The 22,739-nt window shown below is 35.2% G+C and overlaps 1 protein-coding gene across 2 annotated transcripts in view; it reads left to right on the forward strand.

The window, feature by feature from the left end:
* The window catches only part of Adamts6 (ADAM metallopeptidase with thrombospondin type 1 motif 6), a 219,101-nt gene that overhangs the window by 102,047 nt on the left and 94,315 nt on the right, over positions 1-22,739 (forward strand). For both annotated transcript variants that reach the window (XM_029544066.1, XM_029544065.1), the window contains 3 exons: positions 7,054-7,161; positions 17,143-17,288; positions 19,250-19,313. In XM_029544066.1, the coding sequence (XP_029399926.1) occupies positions 7,054-7,161; positions 17,143-17,288; positions 19,250-19,313 (318 nt within the window). The remainder of the gene's footprint in view (positions 1-7,053; positions 7,162-17,142; positions 17,289-19,249; positions 19,314-22,739) is intronic.

The following is a 22,739-nucleotide window of genomic DNA, read 5'->3' on the forward strand; positions in this document are numbered from 1 at the left end:
TTTTTTTTATAACTATTTCATTTTCTTTTAAAAATACCTTCAAATTAGTGGTTATTTAACTAGAATTTCTAAATCACTTTTATTTGTTTTATTCCCTTGCTAGAATCCACTTTATTTAAATTACCTACTTAATGCGGTTATTCTCTTCAAGTACTAAGTGAGCATGTCTTCTTATCCTTTTTTGTTTGTTTGTTTGTTTGTTTAAATCCCCAGACTTAAATTAGGCTATAGGGTTAGTGTTTTCAATTTCCTTTTGCTTATGCTCTTCTTGACCGCTTTGGGACTTTGCTCCCTTCATTGACCAGCTTTTTTTTTGTAAACATATATTGATGGTGTTGCAAACAGATGTTGATAATGCTACTGATAGTGTAATGTTGATACCAAGACTGTTGTGCAATTACTACCAATGACCCAACATAGCAAAAGGTTAAAGTTTCTCCCAAAGTGGACAATTAATTCCTCATAATTGTAGAGGAATCATGAGACATTCTATAGGAGATCTTTCTTTATTGGTCATAGTAAATGAGTTGGTAGCTTCATTTCTAAAACACAGATTCTATTGAACTAATGAGGCCAGGTGAAGAAACATGGGAAAGATACAACTTTTATATTAATTTTTTAAAAATAAGTTTATTGAGTTCACTGCAATAGGGCTGTGGAATGGGCACTAACCAGATTATTGCCTGTTTCATGTTAATTTTTAAAATACAGGTAGACAAATGGGTTTCAATCTCAGTTTTTATTAAAGTGATCTCTATTGCATGCAAATGCCCTTACAGACCTACCTCTGAGGAAGGAAGTGCAATGAGCTGTATGATTTAGATAACGAAGCACTAGTAGATTGGGATTCTGGGGGAAGCGCCAGCAGGGATTTAGTTAGCTAATATATTTCTGGGTGAAAAATAATTTACTTTGAGAAATTGGAGCTTCATAGAATGAATTGGGTAGAGTAACTTGTGTTTCTATTTTGTGGAATAGTTTGAGGAGAGTTGGAATTAGGTCTTTGAAGGTCTGGTAGAACTATGCACTAAACCCATCTGGTCCTGGGCTTTTTTTGGTTGGGAGACTATTAATGANTGCTTCTATTTCCTTAGGGGAAATGGGACTCTTAAAATTGTTAATCTGATCCTGATTTAACTTTGGTACCTAGTATCTGTCTAGGAAGTTGTTCATTTCATTCGGGTTTTCCAGTTTTGTTGAGTATAGCCCTTTATAGTAGGATCTGATGATGTTTTGGATTTCCTCAGGATCTGTTGTTATGTCTCCTTTTTTATTTCTGATTTTGTTAATTAGGATACTGTCCCTGTGCCCTCTAGTTAGTCTGGCTAAGGGTTTAGTTCTTTTTGTTTCCACTTGGTTGATTTCGGCCCTAAGTTTGATTATTTCCTGCCGTCTACTCCTCTTGGGTGAATTTGCTTCCTTTCGTTCTAGAGCTTCTAGGTGTGCTGTCAGACTGCTAGTGTATTCTCTCTCTAGTTTCTTTTTGGCAGCACTCAGAGCTATGAGTTTCCCTCTTAAGACTGTTTTCATTGTGTCCCATAAGTTTGGGTATGTTGTGGATTCATTTTCTGATACCTAAACCATACAAAGATCCAACAAACAAAGAGAACTTCAGACCAATTTCCCTTATGAATATTTATGCAAAAATACTCAATAAAATCCTCTCAAACAGAATCCAAGAACACATCAAAACGATCATCCATCATGACCAAGTAGGCTTCATCCCAGGAATGCAGGGATGAAATCCATCAACGTAATCCACTATATAAACAAACTCAAAGACAAAAATCACACGATCATCTCCTTAGATGCTGAGAGAGCATTTGACAAAATTCAACACCCCTTCATGATAAAAGTCTTGGAAAGATCAGTAATTCAAGGCCTATACCTAAACATAATAAAAGCAATATACAGCAAACAAGTAGCCAACATCAAAGTAAATGGAGAGAAACTTGAAGCAATCCCACTAAAATCAGGGATTAGACAAGGCTGCCCACTCTCTCCCTACCTATTCAATACTGTACTTGAAGTCCTAGCCAGAGCAATTAGACAACAAAAGGAGATCAAAGGAATACAAATTGGAAAGGAAGAAGTCAAAATATCACTATTTACAGGTAATATGATAGTATGTATAAGTGACCCTAAAACTTCCACCAGAGAACTCCTAAACCTGATAAACAGCTTCAGTGCAGTAGCTGCATATAAAATTAAGTCAAACAAATCAGTGGCTAGCTCTTGTGAGGCTATGCCAGTGCCTGGCAAATATAGAAGTGGATGCCTACAGTCATCTATAGGATAGAACACAGAAACCCCAATGGAGGAGCTAGAGAAATTACCCAAGGAACTGAAAGGGTCTGCAACCCTATAGGTGAAACAACAATATGAACTAATCAGTACCTCCAGAGCTTGTGTCTCTAGCTGTATATATAGCAGAAGCTGGCCTAGTCAGCCATCGTTGGGAAGAGAGGCCCCTTGGTCTTGCAAACTTTATATGCCCCATACAGGGTAACGCCAGGGTCAAGAAGTGGGAGTATGTGGGTAGGGGAGCATGGTTAGGGGAGGGTATAGGGGACATTCGGGATAGCATTTGAAATGTAATGAAGAAAATGTCTAATAAAATGATTTTAAAAAAAGAAATTGGAGCACTAATTTGTACCTCACAAGAGAATAAAGCAAAAATTTTTATCAGGTACCTATTACAAAGCAAATAAATCAACTTAAAAGCTGATGGAATGAAAACCTCAAAATAGTGACAGAAACAAAAGCACTTGACAAAAGTGCTTCTCTAACTCAAAAGTTATAGCATGAGGAAAGACCAAAAATGTGATCACTGAAGACAGCCTGACTGTGGCTAACAAATAGCACAAGCAAATAGTGAACATGAAGCCAGCCGTCATTGTCTACAGAGATAAGATAAGAAAACACTGACAGATAGGTAAAAGACATGTATTTAAAAAGAGATTTAATTTATGCTGAATAGGCGTAGAGAAGGGTAAGACAGATGTATGTTAAAGGACCAGAATCAGAGAAAAGTAGAAATTATCAGAGCATGAATCTTAAGTAGATTAAAAATAAAAACAACAGATAGGGCAAAGAAACAGCACTAAAATAAACCTTCAAATTCTTGAAAGCATTTATAGCATTAGATTTACAAGTGATCATAACATCTTCAAATGCTATGGTAAGAGTAATATCAGTTTAGAATTGTATATTCAATTAAAATGAGGATAAATTAAGTATATGCTCAGAGAAATAGGGAAAAGAATTCTTTGCTTAATTAATTACTAATGGATCTATGTCAAAAAAGAAATTGGATTCACATCACTGGCAAGAACATAGAACATAGATCCATCTAAATCAACATTAACCAACACATTTTGGATAGTGGGTGTTGGACAAATTTTTAGGAGGCAAGAAAATTTTCTGTCCCCAAATTGGCAGAATATGATCGCCAACTTTTAGTTTTAGTTATAGGAACAGTTTGAAAAGCATGCTTTAAACATATGTATTCTGCCTTTTGCATTACAATCTCAAGTTAACTTTGACAAAGGAAAAAAGAACAAAACCTAAGAAATGATTATGAGCCATTAAAATTGGGGGAAAGAGCGGGGCGTGGTGGCTCACACCTTTAATCCCAGGACTCGGGAGGCAGAGGCAGGTGGATTTCTGAGTTTGAGGCCAGCCTGTTCTACAAAGTGAATTCCAGGACAGCCAGGGCTGGTTATACAGAGAAACCCTGACTCGAAAAACCAATAAATAAATAAATAAATAAATAAATAAATAAATAAATAAATAAATAAATAAATTGAAATGAAATGAAATGAAATGAAATGAAATGAAATGAAATGGGGGAAAATGTGATGTCAGGACTGGAGAGATTGCTCAGTTAAGGAGCTGGCGGCTCTTGCATAAGACCCAGATTTTATCCCCAGCACCTACACAGAGGCTCACAACTCTCTGTAACTAGTTTCTTATGATCTGATACACTTTTCTGGTGTCTGTGAGCACCAATTATGCGGTGGTATATATATGTGTGTATATATATATATATATATATATATATATATATATATATATATATATACATATATATAATAGATTGTCATGACAAATATGGTCTGTATTGATATTGTTTCTTTAGTTTCATCAGAGAATTTAAAAGAACAAGTTTCCCTGATCCCTGTGATTTTACATGAAAGTATTTGTTCATTATGCTATCATTATATCTGATGTGTGGTAGATTCTCAATAAATATTTGCAAATGGAAAGAGGATGTCGCTGTCACTCTTTTTATTACCAGGCTATATTCCTCCAGATTGTAGCTGATACCATGAAATTAAAGATTCTATCTCAAAGTTCACTCTCATTCACTGTTTCTTAACAGAAATGTCTCTTCAAAGAGCTGTTGATTTTTATTTCCTCTTCTTTAAACTTGCGGACCAGCAGAATACCGAATTTTCCCAAGTCTTCTGAAACTTCAGATACTAGAGGAAGCCCTAGCACAGAGACAAGGATGTATTCAACTAGAGAAGTAATGAAATTGATCATGTCAAACTAGAACTTCTGTCAGGAATAAAGAACACATGCAAGAAAAATGTTGCTCGAGAAATAAGCTAGGAAACAAACATTATTCCCATCAACTAGCTGTACCTACCACTATTTCATTCAGGAAAAGACAATTTGACCAGTGTGATCTATGTTTTATAGAGATTTCTCAAGAGGTACAAAACTTTCAACCTGAAGTTTACTTCACCACAGCTTGAAACTTTCATGAAAGAGTTTATTCGGTAATCAATATTCATATGCAAGGAAGCTGGTCTATCGAAATATATTCCCAGCATTCTAGAACTTCTTATTTGGTCTGAAATGAAGTTTTTTTTTCTGTGTTGACATTATCTTCCTAAATTCAGTATCTAATTCTTTCTTATTCAAGATTAAATGCCAATTGTGAATTCTGTTGTGAAAGTGTTTGGTGGTCTCTATGACTACTTTAACAGTTCAACTGTATTTTCCAGTGTTGATTTGTAGCCCTTTGTTTCATGTAGTATTGTGTGATAAGTTAATTCCCTAGCAAAATGTCAATCTTCAGAAAGCCACTAAGGAACAAGCTCCTAAGAGGTGCAGAAGTCTGTCCCCCAAACACTGAGGGGCTGTATTGTCAGCTGTCATATTACAACTGTGAGAAAAAGGACCTCAGTCATCTACCACTTAGAGTCGAGGTTTTTTTCTAAAGGAGCTTTTAGAAAGTAGCATTTCTATAATACAAGTAAACTGTATGTTTTACTAATGGATGCTCTGAATATTGTCTTTTTCAATTGTAGAATTCTCATTGTATGATTATGTATAAAGTACATTTTAGGCTTCTTTTACCTTTGTCTGAAGACTTATACCTAACAAAAAGAATAGGATTTTAAAACTCTTGTTTAGAGATAAATTCATTTTTTCAAATTTTAAATACATTTTTCTATTAAATATGTCTTTGTGAACTTGTTTGAATTTGTATAGCCTTTTTACATATGGGTTAGTATTGTAAAATCTTTAAATAGTAGCAGTCATATTGTTTTGAAAATATTAAACTGAAAGAATGAACTGAAAGATACATTGTAAGAAGAACAATGGAGTATATTTATTTAGTTTCATTATAAAAGGATCATTTTAGGTTGATATTATCTCTTCTAATATCAGAATATGTAATATTTAATAAGGATGTTCTTTTAATATTTTCATTTTAACTCACTAGTTTCTAAATAGAAGTTACAATTATTAAGTATATTTAAAGTTTGTAAAATTAGTTTCTATTTTGTGTGTATGAGTGTTTTGATGCTTGTATGTCTGTGTACCATATGCATGCCTGGTGCCCTTGAAGGTCAGAGGGTATTGGATTCCCCAGAACTGTAGTTCCAGATGAGTGTGAGCTACCACGAGGGTGCTGAGAACCAAACTCAGGTCTTTTGCAAGAGCAGCCCATGCTGTTAACTGCTGAGCCATTTCTCTAGCTCACAATTTTAAAGCATTTTGAAGCCTAATATATATTGTATTTAACCTCCTGATTGATAGATGTCAACCCTATTAGAAATCCAAAAGAATTCCAGGAATGTGCTAAAGTATGCTGTTGGCATTTCCATTTGTACAGTCATCAGTTTCTATATTCTACTGCTTTATGTCTCAATTCTGTCTATGTCGCATGATTTCTTTGTCTCCAGAGAGTTAAAACATCACTTGAGACATAAAGGTGAAAGGATTAAGTGCTATATATTAGTTTATCTGTATTTTTATTGTATATTATTGAAAACAGTTTACAGAGGCATATTATTTAGACATAGTTTAGAATCTTATAACTTACATAATATTTTATAGTGTCAGTATTAGCAAAGTTTCATAATTCTGTTGAGTTGGTCAACTGGAAACTAATAGGGAAGGAGATAAGGTGGCTGCACATACCTAAAATGTCATAATCAGCAGTAATTTATGAACATTACCTGTCATTATTATAAGCTGAAAGTAACATTTCTAGATAATTCTTAGACGTACAGAGTTAGATTTTAGATTATAAAGTGACTCCAAAATGTATTTATATTTCTTTACATTTATATGTTAAATTCTTACCTACTCTACAGTATATCTGTCCATCTCTGCCTCTCTCCCCTCCTACCAGGTTTTAAAAAATAAATTTTATTTGAATGTTGTGTAAGGAATTATTTACCTGGTAATGCTTTGTTAGTAATTGTTGTTTGTACTATTATACATTTTTACTCATAAAAATTCTCTATATTCTTTTTTCTTATTCTCCCATATTAATGACATATCTGTATACATTTATGAAAAGATTCTCATTAGTATTAAATAATAAGATTTATTTTATCTACTTAATCAAGATTAGATTTAAGTTTAAGTGGTCCTGCTACATGAAAAACTGACCCTCTGAGACAATATCATCTTTCATCCTCTTTTAAACAGCAGCAAGTGATGCTGAATAGCTGTGTGTTCTATACGAGAAGTACATATGTGTCTACCCTCTATCCCTGATCAACTTGCTTTTGCCTTCTTTCCTAGGAAGTGTGTAGAGAGCTCTGGTGCCTCAGCAAAAGCAACCGCTGTGTCACCAACAGTATTCCAGCTGCTGAGGGGACACTGTGTCAGACTGGGAATATTGAGAAGGGGGTAAGTACAAGTGATTTGTTAACTGTTCAGTTTCCAGTGCTGATGTCTACACACTGGAAATCTGTATCATTTAAGATGTACTTTGAAATAATGTATTTCTAGTCAGGTGGTAGTCGTCCTATCTTTATATCTACAAGTGTGCCTTACTTACGAAATAGAAGGAGTTAACTTTTCTGTGTCAGTTTCATATAAAAATAATAATAAAATAAAACAAAACACTTTATTGGACATGGAAATTATGGCTAGATAATATTATTTTATATTAGTATGACAAAAAAAAAATCTTCTCTAAGGATTGTTTATGCAGGGCTGGGGATATAACTGAAATGCTGAGCACTTTCCTAAAATGTATAAAGGTCTGGGCTCAATCTTCTGCACCACAGGAAAAAAAAACCTGCTCAAACAGAAAAAATAGTTATATCCTGTTACAAACATTCTCTGGAATTGTTATATACATAAATTCTAGAATTTATTCTATGGAGTGAATTTATAACTAATACTTGTCATCTCTTCTCTGTTCTGCTTTCTTCCATGTGAGCTTGGCTACTTTCAACAAAGATCACACTGAATTTCAGCTTGCAGTGGGATACTTAAATAAAAAGAATGAAAGTTTTTGGGCAGCTGTCACAGTTTATTAATTCTTGCTGACGGCTTCATTCAGGACCCATGACCTAGTGCCATGTTGATGGCTTTTCCATGCTGGGTTTGGAAATGTTGGTAAATTATGCTAAATATAAGAATTGGTAAGGCCGTTTTTAAAGGATTAGGGATTTTTTTTTCCCAAAATTTGTAAGTAGCCAATAAAAATACAGAGACCTTCATACACTACAAAAATTCTTTCTTTTGCTTTTTTCTTTCACTGAAGTAATAGAAAATATTAGGAACCACATTCTTGAAACAACAGTCTAGGTTTATTTTGGACTGCCAGTCCTTGTCAAGGACAAGTAGCAATTTACATCCATCTGCAAAGAAATGTACAAGTGAAGGAGGAAGCCGCAATGGGGATCTGTTGCTTTATTAGCCATTCACTGATTGACTGTTCTTTTCACGGTCTGGCCTGAATAACAGTTTCTCTTCTCCTCGAATAGCACTATCAATAGACTTGATGCATTTTTCTTTTACTTCATTTTTTAAGCAGAAAAATATTTGTCTTTAAATATTCATGACCTAAAGATGTAACTCAAAGATAGAATACTTGCCTAGTGTTCATAAGGACTTGGGTTTGACTCCCAGCACTACAGAAAGAGTCAATGAGTAAACATCTCCTTCTGATGGACATTCTAAAAGTTATGTAATCTTCAGATATGAGTAATTATACTATGAGTAGTTATTTGAATATACATGGCTCAAGGTCACTAATCACTTAAACACATTTTAGTATTTGTGTGTGTGTGTGTGTGTGTGTGTGTGTGTGTGTGTGTGTGCTGTGCTTGATAGCAGGCCTTTTACTATCACATCATAAAACTATATGCATATACGTGATGAAGACTGAATATCTCTTAGAAATTACAAATTTGGAGGATGCTCAGAAAACATTTACAAGGGCACAATACTGGATTTAAGTTATTTAAATAAATAGAGTCAGAATTATTCTTAAACATGAATTAAAATAAGCATTGATAAAACAATGTGAATAAAATAGGGCAGATATATATTTCCTTCTTAATGGCTTACATTGTGTTTTGTTTTTCAAGACACTGTTTCTCTGTGTAGCTTTGACTGTTTTGGAACTAGCTCTGTATATGAGGCTGGCCTTGAACTCAAAAGATCTGCCTGCCTCTGCTTCCCAAGTGCTGGGATTAAAGGTGTGTGTCACCACCACTTGGCTAAGGCTTATATTCTTAATTTAGTAGACTTTCAGATCCCCTTTTTTCAAATGAAGCCTGCATAATTTTTAATAAATTCATTTGAAATGAGGATGGTTCTGGTTTCAACAGCTCCATACTGGGCCTTATTTTGTCTTCCTAGACCTTACTAGCTCCCAGACCAGACATACCTCCACAGAATAACCTGGACTCCATGAAATCTACTTAGGAACCTTACAAGTACAGTAATGGTTGTGAATTAAGATGTCAATTTTATTCACAACACAACAGTGTACTATCGTAGGGTCAATATAGTGGATGTCATCCTCTAAAGCTAATATATAAAGCACATCTTGGTCATTTTCTCAGAAGCATGGATGATGGATAGTTTTAGGAATGGTACTAACAAACCTTAAAGTGAATGAACCTGAGGGTGGGAAAAACCCAATGCAGATTCCTACCTAGAGGAACAATATACAGAAAAACGATTTAGTTCAAAGTGTCAACAAGAATGAATTTATGAAGTGTGATGAGGGCATGTGGCAGTAATTGCCATTATTTGTGAACTGTGGGTTCTAAGCTAGCCTGGGAAGTTTAGTGAGACTATTCAATATAAACTTTATTTTTTTTTTTTTAAAGAATTTTAATAAATGTTAAGAGCTTGACTTGGTAGTAGGTGCCTATAGTCCCACCACTTGGTGGTGGCAGGGGGATCAGAAATTCAAGACCAGCTTTGGCTACATAGTANTTTTGAGGGCAGACTAGGATGTATAAAGACCTGCCTTTAAAAAAAAATTAAAAAGAGGACTATATAACATTACACTCGGTAGTCACCAAAATAAAGGTTATTTGGGGTGAGGAATCTGAAAGTCTTCCATGCATTTAAAAGGGAGCATCAGATTGGTTTGTCGGTAGCTTTCTAGTTTATCATACGTCACTAAAGGCATTTAATGGATTATATTTAAAAGAAAGCAATTGCCTATCACACAGTTAAACCTCCACTGCAGATCAATGTTGCTGTGCTGATTTCCACATTGTATTCAATATAAACTTTAAATGTGAGTGATTGTTGAGGATAGCTTAGAGAAATAATATTTTACTTGGCATGTATGAAGTCCTAGTACAATAGGAGGACATCATGTGTGCATGTGCACACACATGCGAACACACAAAATTTGATTTTTTTTTTTAAAAAAAGACTTTAGAGAACTAAATTAACCTGCATTTTAAATAAAAAAGGGGGGAAGATGAGTAGGCTGAGTTCTTTTTTAACTCATTGACTATATTTACTATTTATTTCTATAATTTTTTTGTTATTAACAGTGATATGTGTTTACTGTTACTAAACACAGATTTTAGACTTAGAGCTTTTATTTGAAATTTAAATGTTTATTTGGAAATTAAATGAGAACTCAGGATTCAGAATTTTGAATGAAAAAATGAAAAACTGTTCTTAGTCCTGGTGACAAAATTAAAGTGGAAATTTCAATTGATCTGATCAACCTTGTTGTTAGTTTAATCTAGTCATGTAAATATAGGTGACATTCCCAATAATACCGATGGCAATGATACTATTTTAAAAGTACTTTTACTATGTCAGATACATCTCTCCATTTCTCTATTGACAAAGCTCAAGGAAGAAGATACTGTTTTAACATTATTTTACAGATGAAAGCCTGAAGAACCCAACAATACACAACAATTTCATACAGTATCTGATGCTCCAGTATGGGCCTTTCTAGTCCATAGCTGAAATCCTTCTATTTTAATTCTTCTTCTGATTTGTGTGTATTGAAAAACAGCAATATTTCATTGCTATAGAAATTAAGTATTACATGAGGTAGGCAATAGCAATTTAATTTTCTCCAGTAAATGAATTCCTTGTTTATCAACATGTAGCAGTTAATTGTTTGGTAAGAAATCACAGCAAAAAGTCAATGTAGGCAGAATACTGAGCTAATATGTGCTTACATGAAAATTGATAAAAGAATGGGAACCTTAATAGAAGAGCAAACCAATTGTTACATACTTGATGTGATAATGGAATGAGAGATTTACATGGGAGTGAGCTTTTTAAACAGGCTTTCTCAATACCATTGCTTGGCATCATTTTGTGCCAGGCTTAAACCTTGTAAACCAGTAGCAGGAGATGCCACACGGCATACAAATGGCTTTAGAGATGCAAATGGAGTATCCACAAATTATGATCTTAACCTTGAGTTTCAAAACTACTCTCATCAAAAAGAATAAGAAGTAACCTATACCCAATCTAGCCATCCAAGCCAGTAGATATAGCCAAAGCTGTTGATAGTTGTCTGAATAAATTTTTTTTAAAAGGGAGGAGTTAGAAATTTCACTTGAGTGATAGCATAGACATAGCCAGGGGATTGGATCCATGATGATCTCGTCAAACTCTGGCTGCAAAAGTTGTGGGATGCTTGCCCGGAGGCACGGTTCCACAAATGTTCCACAACTGTTCCATGCACATTTAGCAGATGGAATAAGAAATATGGCCAAAAAATTAAAAACTGATCTTTGTGTGAGTCCTGGGGGGTCTGACATTGCTATTACAGTCATTGGATGTTTGCCTGAATAAGCCATTCACAAACTGAATAAGAACCATATGGTCTGAATGGATGTGCTCAGGGACAGTAGCATTAAAAGGAGGGAATCTGATGAGTCCAAACGGTGTGCTGGTACTCCATGTCCATGGGTCAGTCTCCTACAAATCAATCTATACAACTTTCAGCCAAAGAACTTTACTTGGATATAGCATTAACCATAGCCCCTTGGGTAGGAATTAGGGATACTGTATTTGATGAAATAGTAAATAAGGATTTATATTGTATGAATTTCAGTAGTAGTGTTGGCATTGTTACTGAACAGGATATTAAGGATAATCAAAACCCAATCCTTATAATCCCTGTTCATAACCACAAAGAAAGTTTCAAATATTTGTTTCATTGCCAGAAGATTCATTTAATGATTCTATAAGATTCAATTAGAGATATAGGCCAGCATTTGGGTTTACATATAAGTGACATTAATCCCTAATTTCTTTGCATGGAAGCATAGGGCTGGATTGGGAAGAGATTATTACATGCCTTTTAAGCACTGGATATATAGCAGTGCATTTGCAGCCGTATTCTTAATTCACCTAGGGTAGAATAGAATATGTTTTTATTGGATACCAAATAAACACACAGTATGAGGACATAATCGTTCTTACAAATGCCCTAGAAGTGTGAAGAGTGTGAATGACAAGTTCTGATTGGGAATTTGGGCTGAAATGTAGCCTAAACAGCCACACAACTGCTCATTGGGAACACTGGACTTTTAGTGGTGCTCCAGCCCTCTGCTCTTCTGATTTGAAACTACTCTGGATTAAATCACCAATATCAGTTCTTTTAAAATTCGAAGATTTCTTTAGAATTATCTTATTGCATATGCTAATTTGATCTAGTTCGTTTATAACAAGATAGTAAATAATTAAAAAATTGTTCTAGGCAAAAAGAAAACCATTCCCAAGCGTTGTGATTCATAGCTATAATAGATATATCTATATCTTAAGATATAAATATAGCTATATCTTAAGATATCTTACATATATCTATATCTTAGAAGACAGAGGCAGGAAGACTATCATGAATTCCAGACCAGGCTGAGCTACAAAGTTAATTCTAGTCCTGCGTGGCTACAGAGTATGTTGTCTCAATAAGCCCAAAAATACAAAAACTCATTAACAAATGAGAATTATACACTTAAACAATGTAGTAATTCAATAAGTGATTTTGTTTATTAATTAGGACTGCTTATAAAGAAAATGTTTAAAAGAATCACTGCTTTCTGGATAATGCTTTAAGAATATTCATTTAATTTAAAAGAAATGTGAAAATTAAGAAAAACCAATATGAGATTTGTTTTGGACACATGAAGTTTCATTTATCTCAGCTTTAGAATTTTGTTAACTACACCTAAATTAGCCAAAGGAAGAAGAAATATATAACTTACCTAGATAATTGGGTCTGTAGTAACAAGATTATTAGTTAGAGCCATCCAAGATTACTAGTTTGGATATGACCTTTGAGAGTCAAGATTAGAAGGTGGATTATATCTATATAGCTAGCTTTAATACTTTAAAATGAAATTAATTCACCCTTGTGAAAGTAGAGTTTTTGTTTGACAATTTTGTGATAAAGAATAAAAGCATAATAGAACACTCAAAATCTTCATTTTTATATTCATATTGGGTCTATAGACTTCACGTTGCTTTGCTTGGTATAATCTAATTATTCTATGCATAATTTACATATACTGAAATCTTTCATATTGATTAATGGAACTATTATTTCATTCACTTGAAGTCTCAGGTGGGTATCTATAAAACCCCAGTTGTTCAATTAGATAACTTTTTAAAAAATAATATACTTCATTAAGATATTCACTAATGATAGAGAGAAGTAGCAATAACTGCAAAAAAGATCAGAACAAAGTAGGAAGAAATAAAACAGGGTGCAAAGGAATATACCTGAGGAAGGTCAAAATCAAACAAGTTGCTTGGTAGATTTTAATTTCTTTTAATATATGTCTTGCATTGAACTAATTTGTAATGTTTTCTTATTCTGTCTATATTGGAGTCAAGAACTAAAAATTAGTTGCCATTTTAAAGTTAAGGAAACAAAAGAAATCAGGTGAATTGCTCTTGAGCCTAAAACATTGCTAGAATGAGAACTGACAGTAGTAATATAAAGCTTCCTCCTCATGTTGAAGTTGGTAGCTTGTAAGCTAGTTATGTGAGTTAACTAGTTATCTACTTGGAGACTAGTTATCTTCTTGTTAGATATGGGGTATCTGATATTTATACTGTTACTGAGATCATTTTACCATTCTTTCTTGTTATTTGGCTTTCTATTATTATTGTTTTTATTACCCCATTGTATAACTATAAAAACATAATTTATACATTAAATGCCTTCTAGAAAACTGTTTATTACATGCTATGATTGTGTAGCATTAAGTAATAATGAGAAAGCTAGGTGTGGAGGATCTGAAGGTCAAAGTAAACCTTGGCTGTACAGCAAATTCAGGGCTACTCTCTTCTACATGAGGTCCTGTTTCTAAAACACTCAAATCTCCAAAGGCTCCCAAAAGTGATAAAATTTGAGCAGCATTTTGTAAGATCTATTTTTTGCTTTAAGAAGTTTATTTATGTAAAGTTTGGGATGAGAACCAAGAGAGGATAATAAAAAATAGGTCATGCAAGAAGGAAGATAAACTATTTGTGGGGAAGAGGAGGACGTGGGAAAGCTGGGGTCAAATAAGAACAGAATATAATTATATAAATATATATGTATATATGCATGGTTCTTTGCCATTATATGAAAACATTAAAATGAAAAATCAATTTTTGTGAGCTAATTAAAAATTATGTATATGCTGGGGATTGAATGCTTAGATCTTTGGATGCCAAGCATCTGTTCTACCCCTTCTACTCTAGCCCAAAATAAAGTTTAAAAGGAAAGCAAGATGACTTGTGTGATTCTCTCCCTGCCCAATATTTTGTGAATATAAACAGCAATAATTGTTAAATACTTTTTAAACTATGTCTTTTAGTATTTCTATGGCCCTCAGTATTCTTTTATCCCAACAAAGCTATAAACAGTAAAATATTTCTCTAGAGATCATATTTATTCTCAAGGAAGTCTGAAATGACAAGGAAACAAATATGAGTTTGTCTTCCTTAATCTTTTCTAGATCTTTTCTGATTTATAGTGACTAAAATGTGACACAGAATCCAACAATTTATCTATAATAATTCATGTAATGATTTCTGTATGTATACTAGATACCAAATAGTACTGGAGGAAATCTTCATTTTAACAGGGTACCTGTGATCTTGGAAAGGTTCTTCACCTCTTCTAATATGTTGCTACATGTTTCTGTGACATCCTTAAAATATGGCTAGTCTGAGGAACAGAATTTTACAAATTAACAAAATCAATGTGATATTCTCAAGGTTTTTGTATTCTAAGTAGGGGAGCGAACAAAGAAGACATTCATAAGATAATTAAATGGTTTCATATAGGAAGAGAATTGAAATGGAGGACATAAGCATGGCTCCATAATGGAAAGGAAGACACTGGAGCAAGAAAGTGTGGTGAGGTGCCTCATCTGAATAAGAGTAGTCCTGGAAAAGGCTGTTGGTGGAAATGATCCTTGATCTGTGACTAAATAATGAGAAGATTTCTGTGTAGAGAACTGGCTGTGATGGTACCCAGCCCTAGGAGACTCAATCATTAGTTTCCAAGGTCATCCTGGACTATAGCAAGAACCTATCTTGAATGGGTAATTAATTAATAAAAAGGACTAGGAGAATACTACCTGAAGGATGAGAAAATGTTCTGAGGGAGCAAGTGTAGAACAAGGAAGGAAAAGAAGGAGGGAGGGAGGTGAGGGAAGGGAGGGGAAAGAAAGAAAGGGAGGGGAGAGAAGGGGACAGATGGGGAGAGAAGGAAAAGGAAGAAAGAAAAGCCTGTATGCTTGCTGCTTTAATACAAAGGAGAGGAGGCTACAGAGGATATAAGTATTCTATCAGCAAATCTAGGGAGAAGGGATATGGGAAAACACTGAAGTCTTTTAAGCAAAATAATGGCAGCATGTATTGCTATGCCTTTACAAGTCACACCTTAATGCTTTTTGGTAAAGAAATTCCAGTAGAGAAAGATGGAGGTAGAATCACCATTTGCTACTGCTTGTTGTCTAGGATTGCAGCAATAGGGTGAAAGTGAAAGGATATTCAGTGTATCTCAGAGATAAAAAAAAAAAATCAATAAACTTGGTGATAGAATTAGGATGATGCAACTAGAGACACAAACTCTGGGGGGTACTGGTTAGTTCATATTGTTGTTTTTCTTATAGGGTTGCAGATCCCTTTAGCTCCTTGGGTACTTTCTCTAGCTCCTCTCTAGTTGCATATGTAGCAGAGGATGGCCTAGTAGGCCATCAATGGGAGGAGAGACCCTTGGTCTTGCGAAGATCATATGCCCCAGTTCAGGGGAATGCCAGGGCCAGTTAGCAGGAGCGGGTAGGTTGGGGAGCAGGGTGGGGGGAGGGTATAGGGGACTTTGGGGATAGCATTTGAAATGTAAATGAAGAAAATATCTAATAATCTAATAAAAAATTGTTTTTGAAAAAAATTAAGATGCACACGTTAAAAAAAAAGAATTAGGATGATGATATGATTAACTTCTAAGTGTCCCATATTTTATTTAACATTCAACTTGTGATTCTGCTGACACTATTTAACTATATAACTTTTCCCTATTATTATCCATATAAACATATCACTTTCATAGCACATTTAATTTGTTAATGTTTAATAATTTATAAACTATACCAACAAAAACCTATAAATGCTTGGATTAAAAGAAAACTTATTTTTCCCATATACTGCAAATAAGATTTATCGTGCTAGACTTATGAGCTGATTATGTGATGTCTGCTGTCTGATAAATTATTCCAGGCTCTCTCCTTAGATGCAGTTTGTGTGGTTTATTGCACAGAGGAAAGCTGAGCAGAATTCCAGCATGCATGTTCGTACAGGGGCCTTCCACATGGCTAGTTAATATATATAAGGTGTTTGTGCCCAGTCCCTAGTGTCTTGGCATTACTTTTATTATGTCTGTCCTGCTCCTGGATGAAATGCCACAACGCATTCTTTTACTATTATAGCCTCAACCGGTTTCTTTCCTTTTTTTAAAGAATGAACAATTACCATCATAAAATCTCCTTAGTGGGAAACTTTCCATAATGTGTTATCATTTTAATATAAAGATTTTTCAAAGAATTACTACAATATCTAAAAATGATTTTTGAGGCCTATAGCTAACTCTATAAGTGAGAAACACTAAAAGTCTGGAAGAGAAATAAAGAAAAACCACCAAAGTCAAGGCTTCTAAACTGGTACATGTTGGAGACTATAAATCTGCCCAGCTAAAGATTGCAAGTCACATTCACCTTTACCATTGTCTAAACACAGTTAAAAGCCTGTTCTGTATTTTCAAGAATGCTAACGCTTAAAATTGGTCATTATCTAACTTTTACAATGTCTACAGACTTCTCTTCATAGCTCTATGTGCCTCAAAACTAATTCTGTGTTTTCTGTGCAATTTTACAGTGGTGTTATCAGGGAGATTGTGTCCCTTTTGGCACATGGCCCCAGAGCATTGATGGGGGCTGGGGTTCCTGGTCACTGTGGGGCGAGTGCAGCAGGACCTGCGGAGGAGGTGTCTCCTCATCCCTAAGACATTGTGACAGTCCAGCGTAAGTAGCTAAAGTAAGCCGGAGCCAACAAAAAGACACAGTTGGAAATGATTCAAAGCTGTGGTTTCACGTGTTATCTGTAAAAACATTTCCCTAGCAAGCCAAATGCTTGTCTTCAGAATAAGCAATGGGTCCAGGAAAGTGGAGGATCTTTGTTACACAGACTTCTTTTTCTTCCTTCCCCCTTACTGTGTAAGTAAAAATTAGGGAGAAAAAAATTAAAATAGAAAGAAAAGAAAAAAAAAACCCAAACTTTAAAATAGAAATGCATTGTCTGTCTAGATAAGCTAGAAATAATCAGATCTCCTTCTCTGAAAACTACTGAATTATGGCTGAATCTAGGCCTGGTTTTTTTGCTACATTACCATTATTCCCAGGAAAAAGAAGGGTTTTCACATGTCACATAAAATTATTACTGCCACATTACTATTAAAAGTACCAATGAGAGGGCTTCAGGGGTTGAAATGCATTGATTTCCATCACAAATCACAGTGAAGACAATCCTGCCCATGTGTTAAAGTGGTTTCCATTCACATGCTCCTGTTGCTCCTCTCCCAGAGCTACTTTGTCCAGGGCTGTCCCATCAGGTCAGCCTGCTCCTTTCCCACTACTCCTCTCCAGCCAGCGTTCCTGTGGGGCAAGGCCAGCCCATCAGTGTTCTTTGGTAGCTCTATTTCTTCTCCATCTTATCAATGGACAGACAGACAGTTTCTTTAGTCTGCTTTTTCATATCTTGCCTAAGATTCCTTGGCTGCGACTGCCTCCCTACCCATAGTGTCTAGAACGGAGGCTAAGAACCATTTTGCTCACTAGTCTTTACTCAAGAATAAAGTTATAACATCTCTACCCACCCCCATCTGGATAAAGAATGGTCTTGTTTCATTTTTCTATTTGTTCTCATTTTAACACAGGACTCTTGGCTTTCTTCAAATGCCTTATTTCTATTTTTTTAACCTAGAAAGTTTTATTTATAATAGCTTTGAATTCCATCTTCCCACTTTCAAGCAGTTATTGCCCTCCTACTAAACAGAGATTCCTCTTATAATTCATAAACCAACCATGACTGCCACTATAACCACAGTCTTGTGTTGACCTCATAGTCCATTTCTCCCAAGTTGGTTCAAATTAATCAATGCATTGGTCTTCAAAATATACTTCAAATCTACTGATACTTGATCCCTTCTTAAACAAGTCCAAGTCTAAATTCAGCATATACTGCTATAAACTAGTATCTGAAAATGTGAATCCTTATGATAAATTAAAAGGCTCACATACATAAGAGAATGATCTGGACCTCTATCAAAAAAGAAGATGGTTTTTACTCAGTAATAGCACACTCAAATGATGGCATGTATTCTTTCCTACTTCTAAATACTTTAAAAGTTAATTTATGAAAGCAAATATTTGGTATTGTAAATTTCATGATATTGGAAGTAATATAATACTATATAATGCAAAGCCATCTTATTTTTAATTTGATGTTTTAAATGTTATCTTGAAGTTAAATGAAAATACATTTTTGTATTATTTAGTATGAACTGGATCTATCCCCAGGAAGTCATTAAGTGTTCTCTCTTTGCTTCCCACATGAAAGAAAGGATTATAGTTTTTATTGAATACAATTTAAATGGTTTTTCATTTTTAAATATGTTTTTTAAATGTCATTGAACTGAGTACTGCTATACTATGATAATTAAATATACTAATTTAATTATATTTTTATAAGAATATAAATCATAACTCTTAAGTCATATGAATTATTTATATGTACTGTCTTAATTTCATGTCAAATAACCATACTCATTGTTAACAATTATCATCATGATTATTTTAATAATCAATAAAATGTTACATTTTTTATATTCTTAAAGTAAACTTTGATATTTTTATCAAGCAATATATGTATCCTTTGTATAGATATATGTATTATAATCACATATTAAAAAAATGTTGTTTTTCAGACCTTCAGGAGGTGGAAAATATTGCCTTGGTGAAAGGAAACGCTACCGCTCTTGCAACACAGATGTAAGTAAATCAAAAATTTGCTATGAATAATTAGCTTACTCTTCTTCCAGGCAGCGAAAGCTTTTAACTTTAGGTTATTTAATCAGAAATTCATGTGTGTAAGGGTCACATGAATTTCCTGAAAAGCTAGCCTGAGCACTGTCAATTCCATCTCTAAGGCCATGAGGAAGCTCCAGATGGAAGCTCAGCAGTGGGGAGATCCACACATGCCCTGAACATCCCAGCTTCAACACATGACCTCACCACTCTGTTTCTTGGGTCCATAAAGATCTTCTCTTCCTCACAGTGAGAAGCCTTAGACTCTTATATCATCTCTCATCTCTTGGCATTCAGTATCTTCTGTCCTGAATCCTGTCCCTGCCTCTGGCAACCATGAAAATCTTTCTGTGCCCTTGACATTTCATGATTCATTATCAGCAAAGTCTCACTGTCTGACTTTTCTGAATTTTTGTTATCTTTACTGTGTCAATATCATCTCTGTTGCTGTGATAACATACCCAGACTACAGAACTTAGGGAAGAAAGGGATTAACTTAGTTTACAGATCCAGAAGGGATACAGCCCATCTTGGTGAGGATAGCAGGACAGCAAAGCATGAGTCGTGTTCATCAGAAAGAACTGAAAGTGAGGCTACATTACAAAACATCAGAGCTGGCCCTGAGTGACATAACTTCCTCTAGCAGCACCCTACCTCCTAAATTAGCACCATCAGTTGGAGATAAAGTATTCAAAGGCAAGTCTATTGGAGACATTTCATATTAAAAACAGCATTTACCTTTTGGTATAATGGAAACCATCTTTCCTTCAAATCTACTGCTTCCTCTGTAGTTTGCAATGGGAGCTTCTTATTTTTCTCCTTGCTCACCGTGGACTGGCTGTTCCTTTGAGACCGTTCCTAAACCTCCATCCTGTGTAAAAAAAAAGCAGTGTTTTATTTTATAATATCAGACTCCTAACATCCTAAGCTTCATTCATATTTTCTATTCTATTCCTGCCTTAACTTCTTTTTTTTCCATTTTTTATTTATTATTATTTTCTTTATTTACATTTCAAATGCTATCCCGAAAGTTCCCTATACCCCACCCCCGCCCCTGCTCCCCTACCCACCCACTCCCACTACTTGGCCCTAGTCTTCCCCTGTGCTGGGTCATATAAAGTTTACAAAACTAAGGGGCCTCTCTTCCCAATGATGGCTGATTAGGCCATCTTCTGCTACATATGCAGCTAGAGACTCGAGCTCAGGAGGTACTGGTTAGTTCATATTGTTGTTGCACCTACAGGGTTGCAGCCCCCTACAACTCCTTGGGTACTTTCTCTAGCTCCTCCATTGGGGGCCCTGTGTTCCATCCAATAGCTGACTGTGAGCATCCACTTCTGTGTTTGCCAGGCACTGGCATAGTGTCACAAGTGGCCGCTATATCAGGGTCCCTTCAGCAGAATCTTGCTGGCATGTGCATTAGTATCTGGGTTTCGTGGCTGATGATGGGATGGATTCCCAGATGGGGTAGTCTCTGGATAGTCCATCCTTTCATCTTAGCTCTAAATTTTGTCTCTGTACCTATATCCTTTCATGGGTATTTTGTTCCTTATTCTAAGGGGGAATGAAGTATCCACACAATGGTCAACCTTCTTGGTTTTTTTGTGTTTTGCAAAATGTATCTTGGTTATTCTGTTTCTGGGCTAATAACCACTTATCAGTGAGTGCATATTTAGTGACTTCTTTTGTGATTGGGTTACCTCACTCCGGATGATATCCTCCAGATCTATCCATTTGCCTAAGAATTTCATGAATTCATTGTTTTTAATTGCTGAGTAGTACTCCATTGTGTAAATGTACCACAGTTTCTGTATCCATTCCTCTATTGAGGGACATCTGGGTTCTTTCCAGCTTCTGGCTATTATAAATAAGGCTGCTATGAACATAGTGGAGCATGTGTCCTTATTACCAGTTGGAAGATCTTCTGGGTATATGCCCAGAAGAGGTATTGCTGGGTCCTCTGGTAGGACTATGTCCAATTTTCTGAGGAACCGCCAGACTGATTTCCAGAGTGGTTGTACAAGCTTGCAATCCCACCAGCAATGGAGGAGTGTTCCTCTTTCTCCACATCCTTGCCAGCATCTTCTATCACCTGAATTTTTAATCTTAGCCATTCTGACTGGAGTGAGATGGAATCTCAGGGTTGTTTTGATTTGCATTTCCCTGATGACTAAGGATGTTGAACATTTTTTCAGGTGTTTCTCAGCCATTCGGTATTCCTCAGTTGAGAATTCTGTTTAGCTCTGTACCCAATTTTTTAATGGCGTTATTTGAATTTCTGGAGTTCAGCTTCTTGAGCTCTTTGTATATATTGGATATTAGTCCTCTATCAGATTTAGGATTGGTAAAAATCCTTTCCCAATCTGTTGGTGGCTTTGCAATTTTATGAGGTCCCATTTGTCAATTCTTGATTTTACAGCACAAGCCATTGGTGTTCTGTTGAGAAATTTTTTCCCTGTGCCCATATCTTTGAGGCTTTTCCCCACTTTCTCCTCTATCAATTTCAGTGTCTCTGGTTTTATGTGGAGGTCTTTGATCCACTTAGACTTGAGCTTTGTACAAGGAGATAAGAATGGATCAATTCTCATTCTTCTACATGATAGCTGCCAGTTGTGCCAGCACCATTTGTTGAAAATGCTGTCTTTTTTCCACTGGATGGTTTTAGCTCCCTTNTCAAAAATCAAGTGACCATAGGTGTGTGGATTCATTTCTGGATCTTCAATTCTATTCCATTGATCTACATGTCTGTCGCTGTACCANTACCATGCAGTTTTTATCACAATTGCTCTGTAGTACAGCTTAAGGTCACTGCCTTAACTTCTTAGGAATTCAAAAATATGTAGATAATTGTTCCTACATATTCTTTTCTGCATTTTCCAAAGCAAACAAACATCTTTCTATCTAAAAACAAATATCCCCTTGCCAGTTATTTCAACCACATTGCTCTAAAGATTTAGCCATATAAACTGAGTTGAATTCACATCATGTAATATTTCCTCAAGTTGTTCTTGTCATTTTTTACCTCCATCATACTGTTGCATGCTCATATCAAGTCATAGATGCCTTCAGGACTCGCTAAACTCAATGGTTGGTTGTGGTTTTCATATTCCTTCTCATTCTACCTTTTGATTTATCCTGTTATAATATTGGCTCTCCTCATTCTCTTTTGCTGGTTCTGGTTCTTTTCTCTGAGTTCCTTGTGTTAGACTTCCCAAGGCTTGGTCCTTCACTTTCTTTCTTCTACCCACACCCAGTTTATTGCTGATCTCATCCAGCTTCATTGATTTTGAAAGTGTTATATATCATTCAATTCCCAAAGTTGTATCTTTTGGTCCAGTTGTCATCTCTGGACATCAGGTCCATACCTTACTACTTGACTAGATCGCTAAT

The sequence above is a fragment of the Mus pahari genome, chromosome 11 (genome assembly GCF_900095145.1).
Source record: "Mus pahari chromosome 11, PAHARI_EIJ_v1.1, whole genome shotgun sequence".
NCBI lineage: Eukaryota > Metazoa > Chordata > Mammalia > Rodentia > Muridae > Mus > Mus pahari.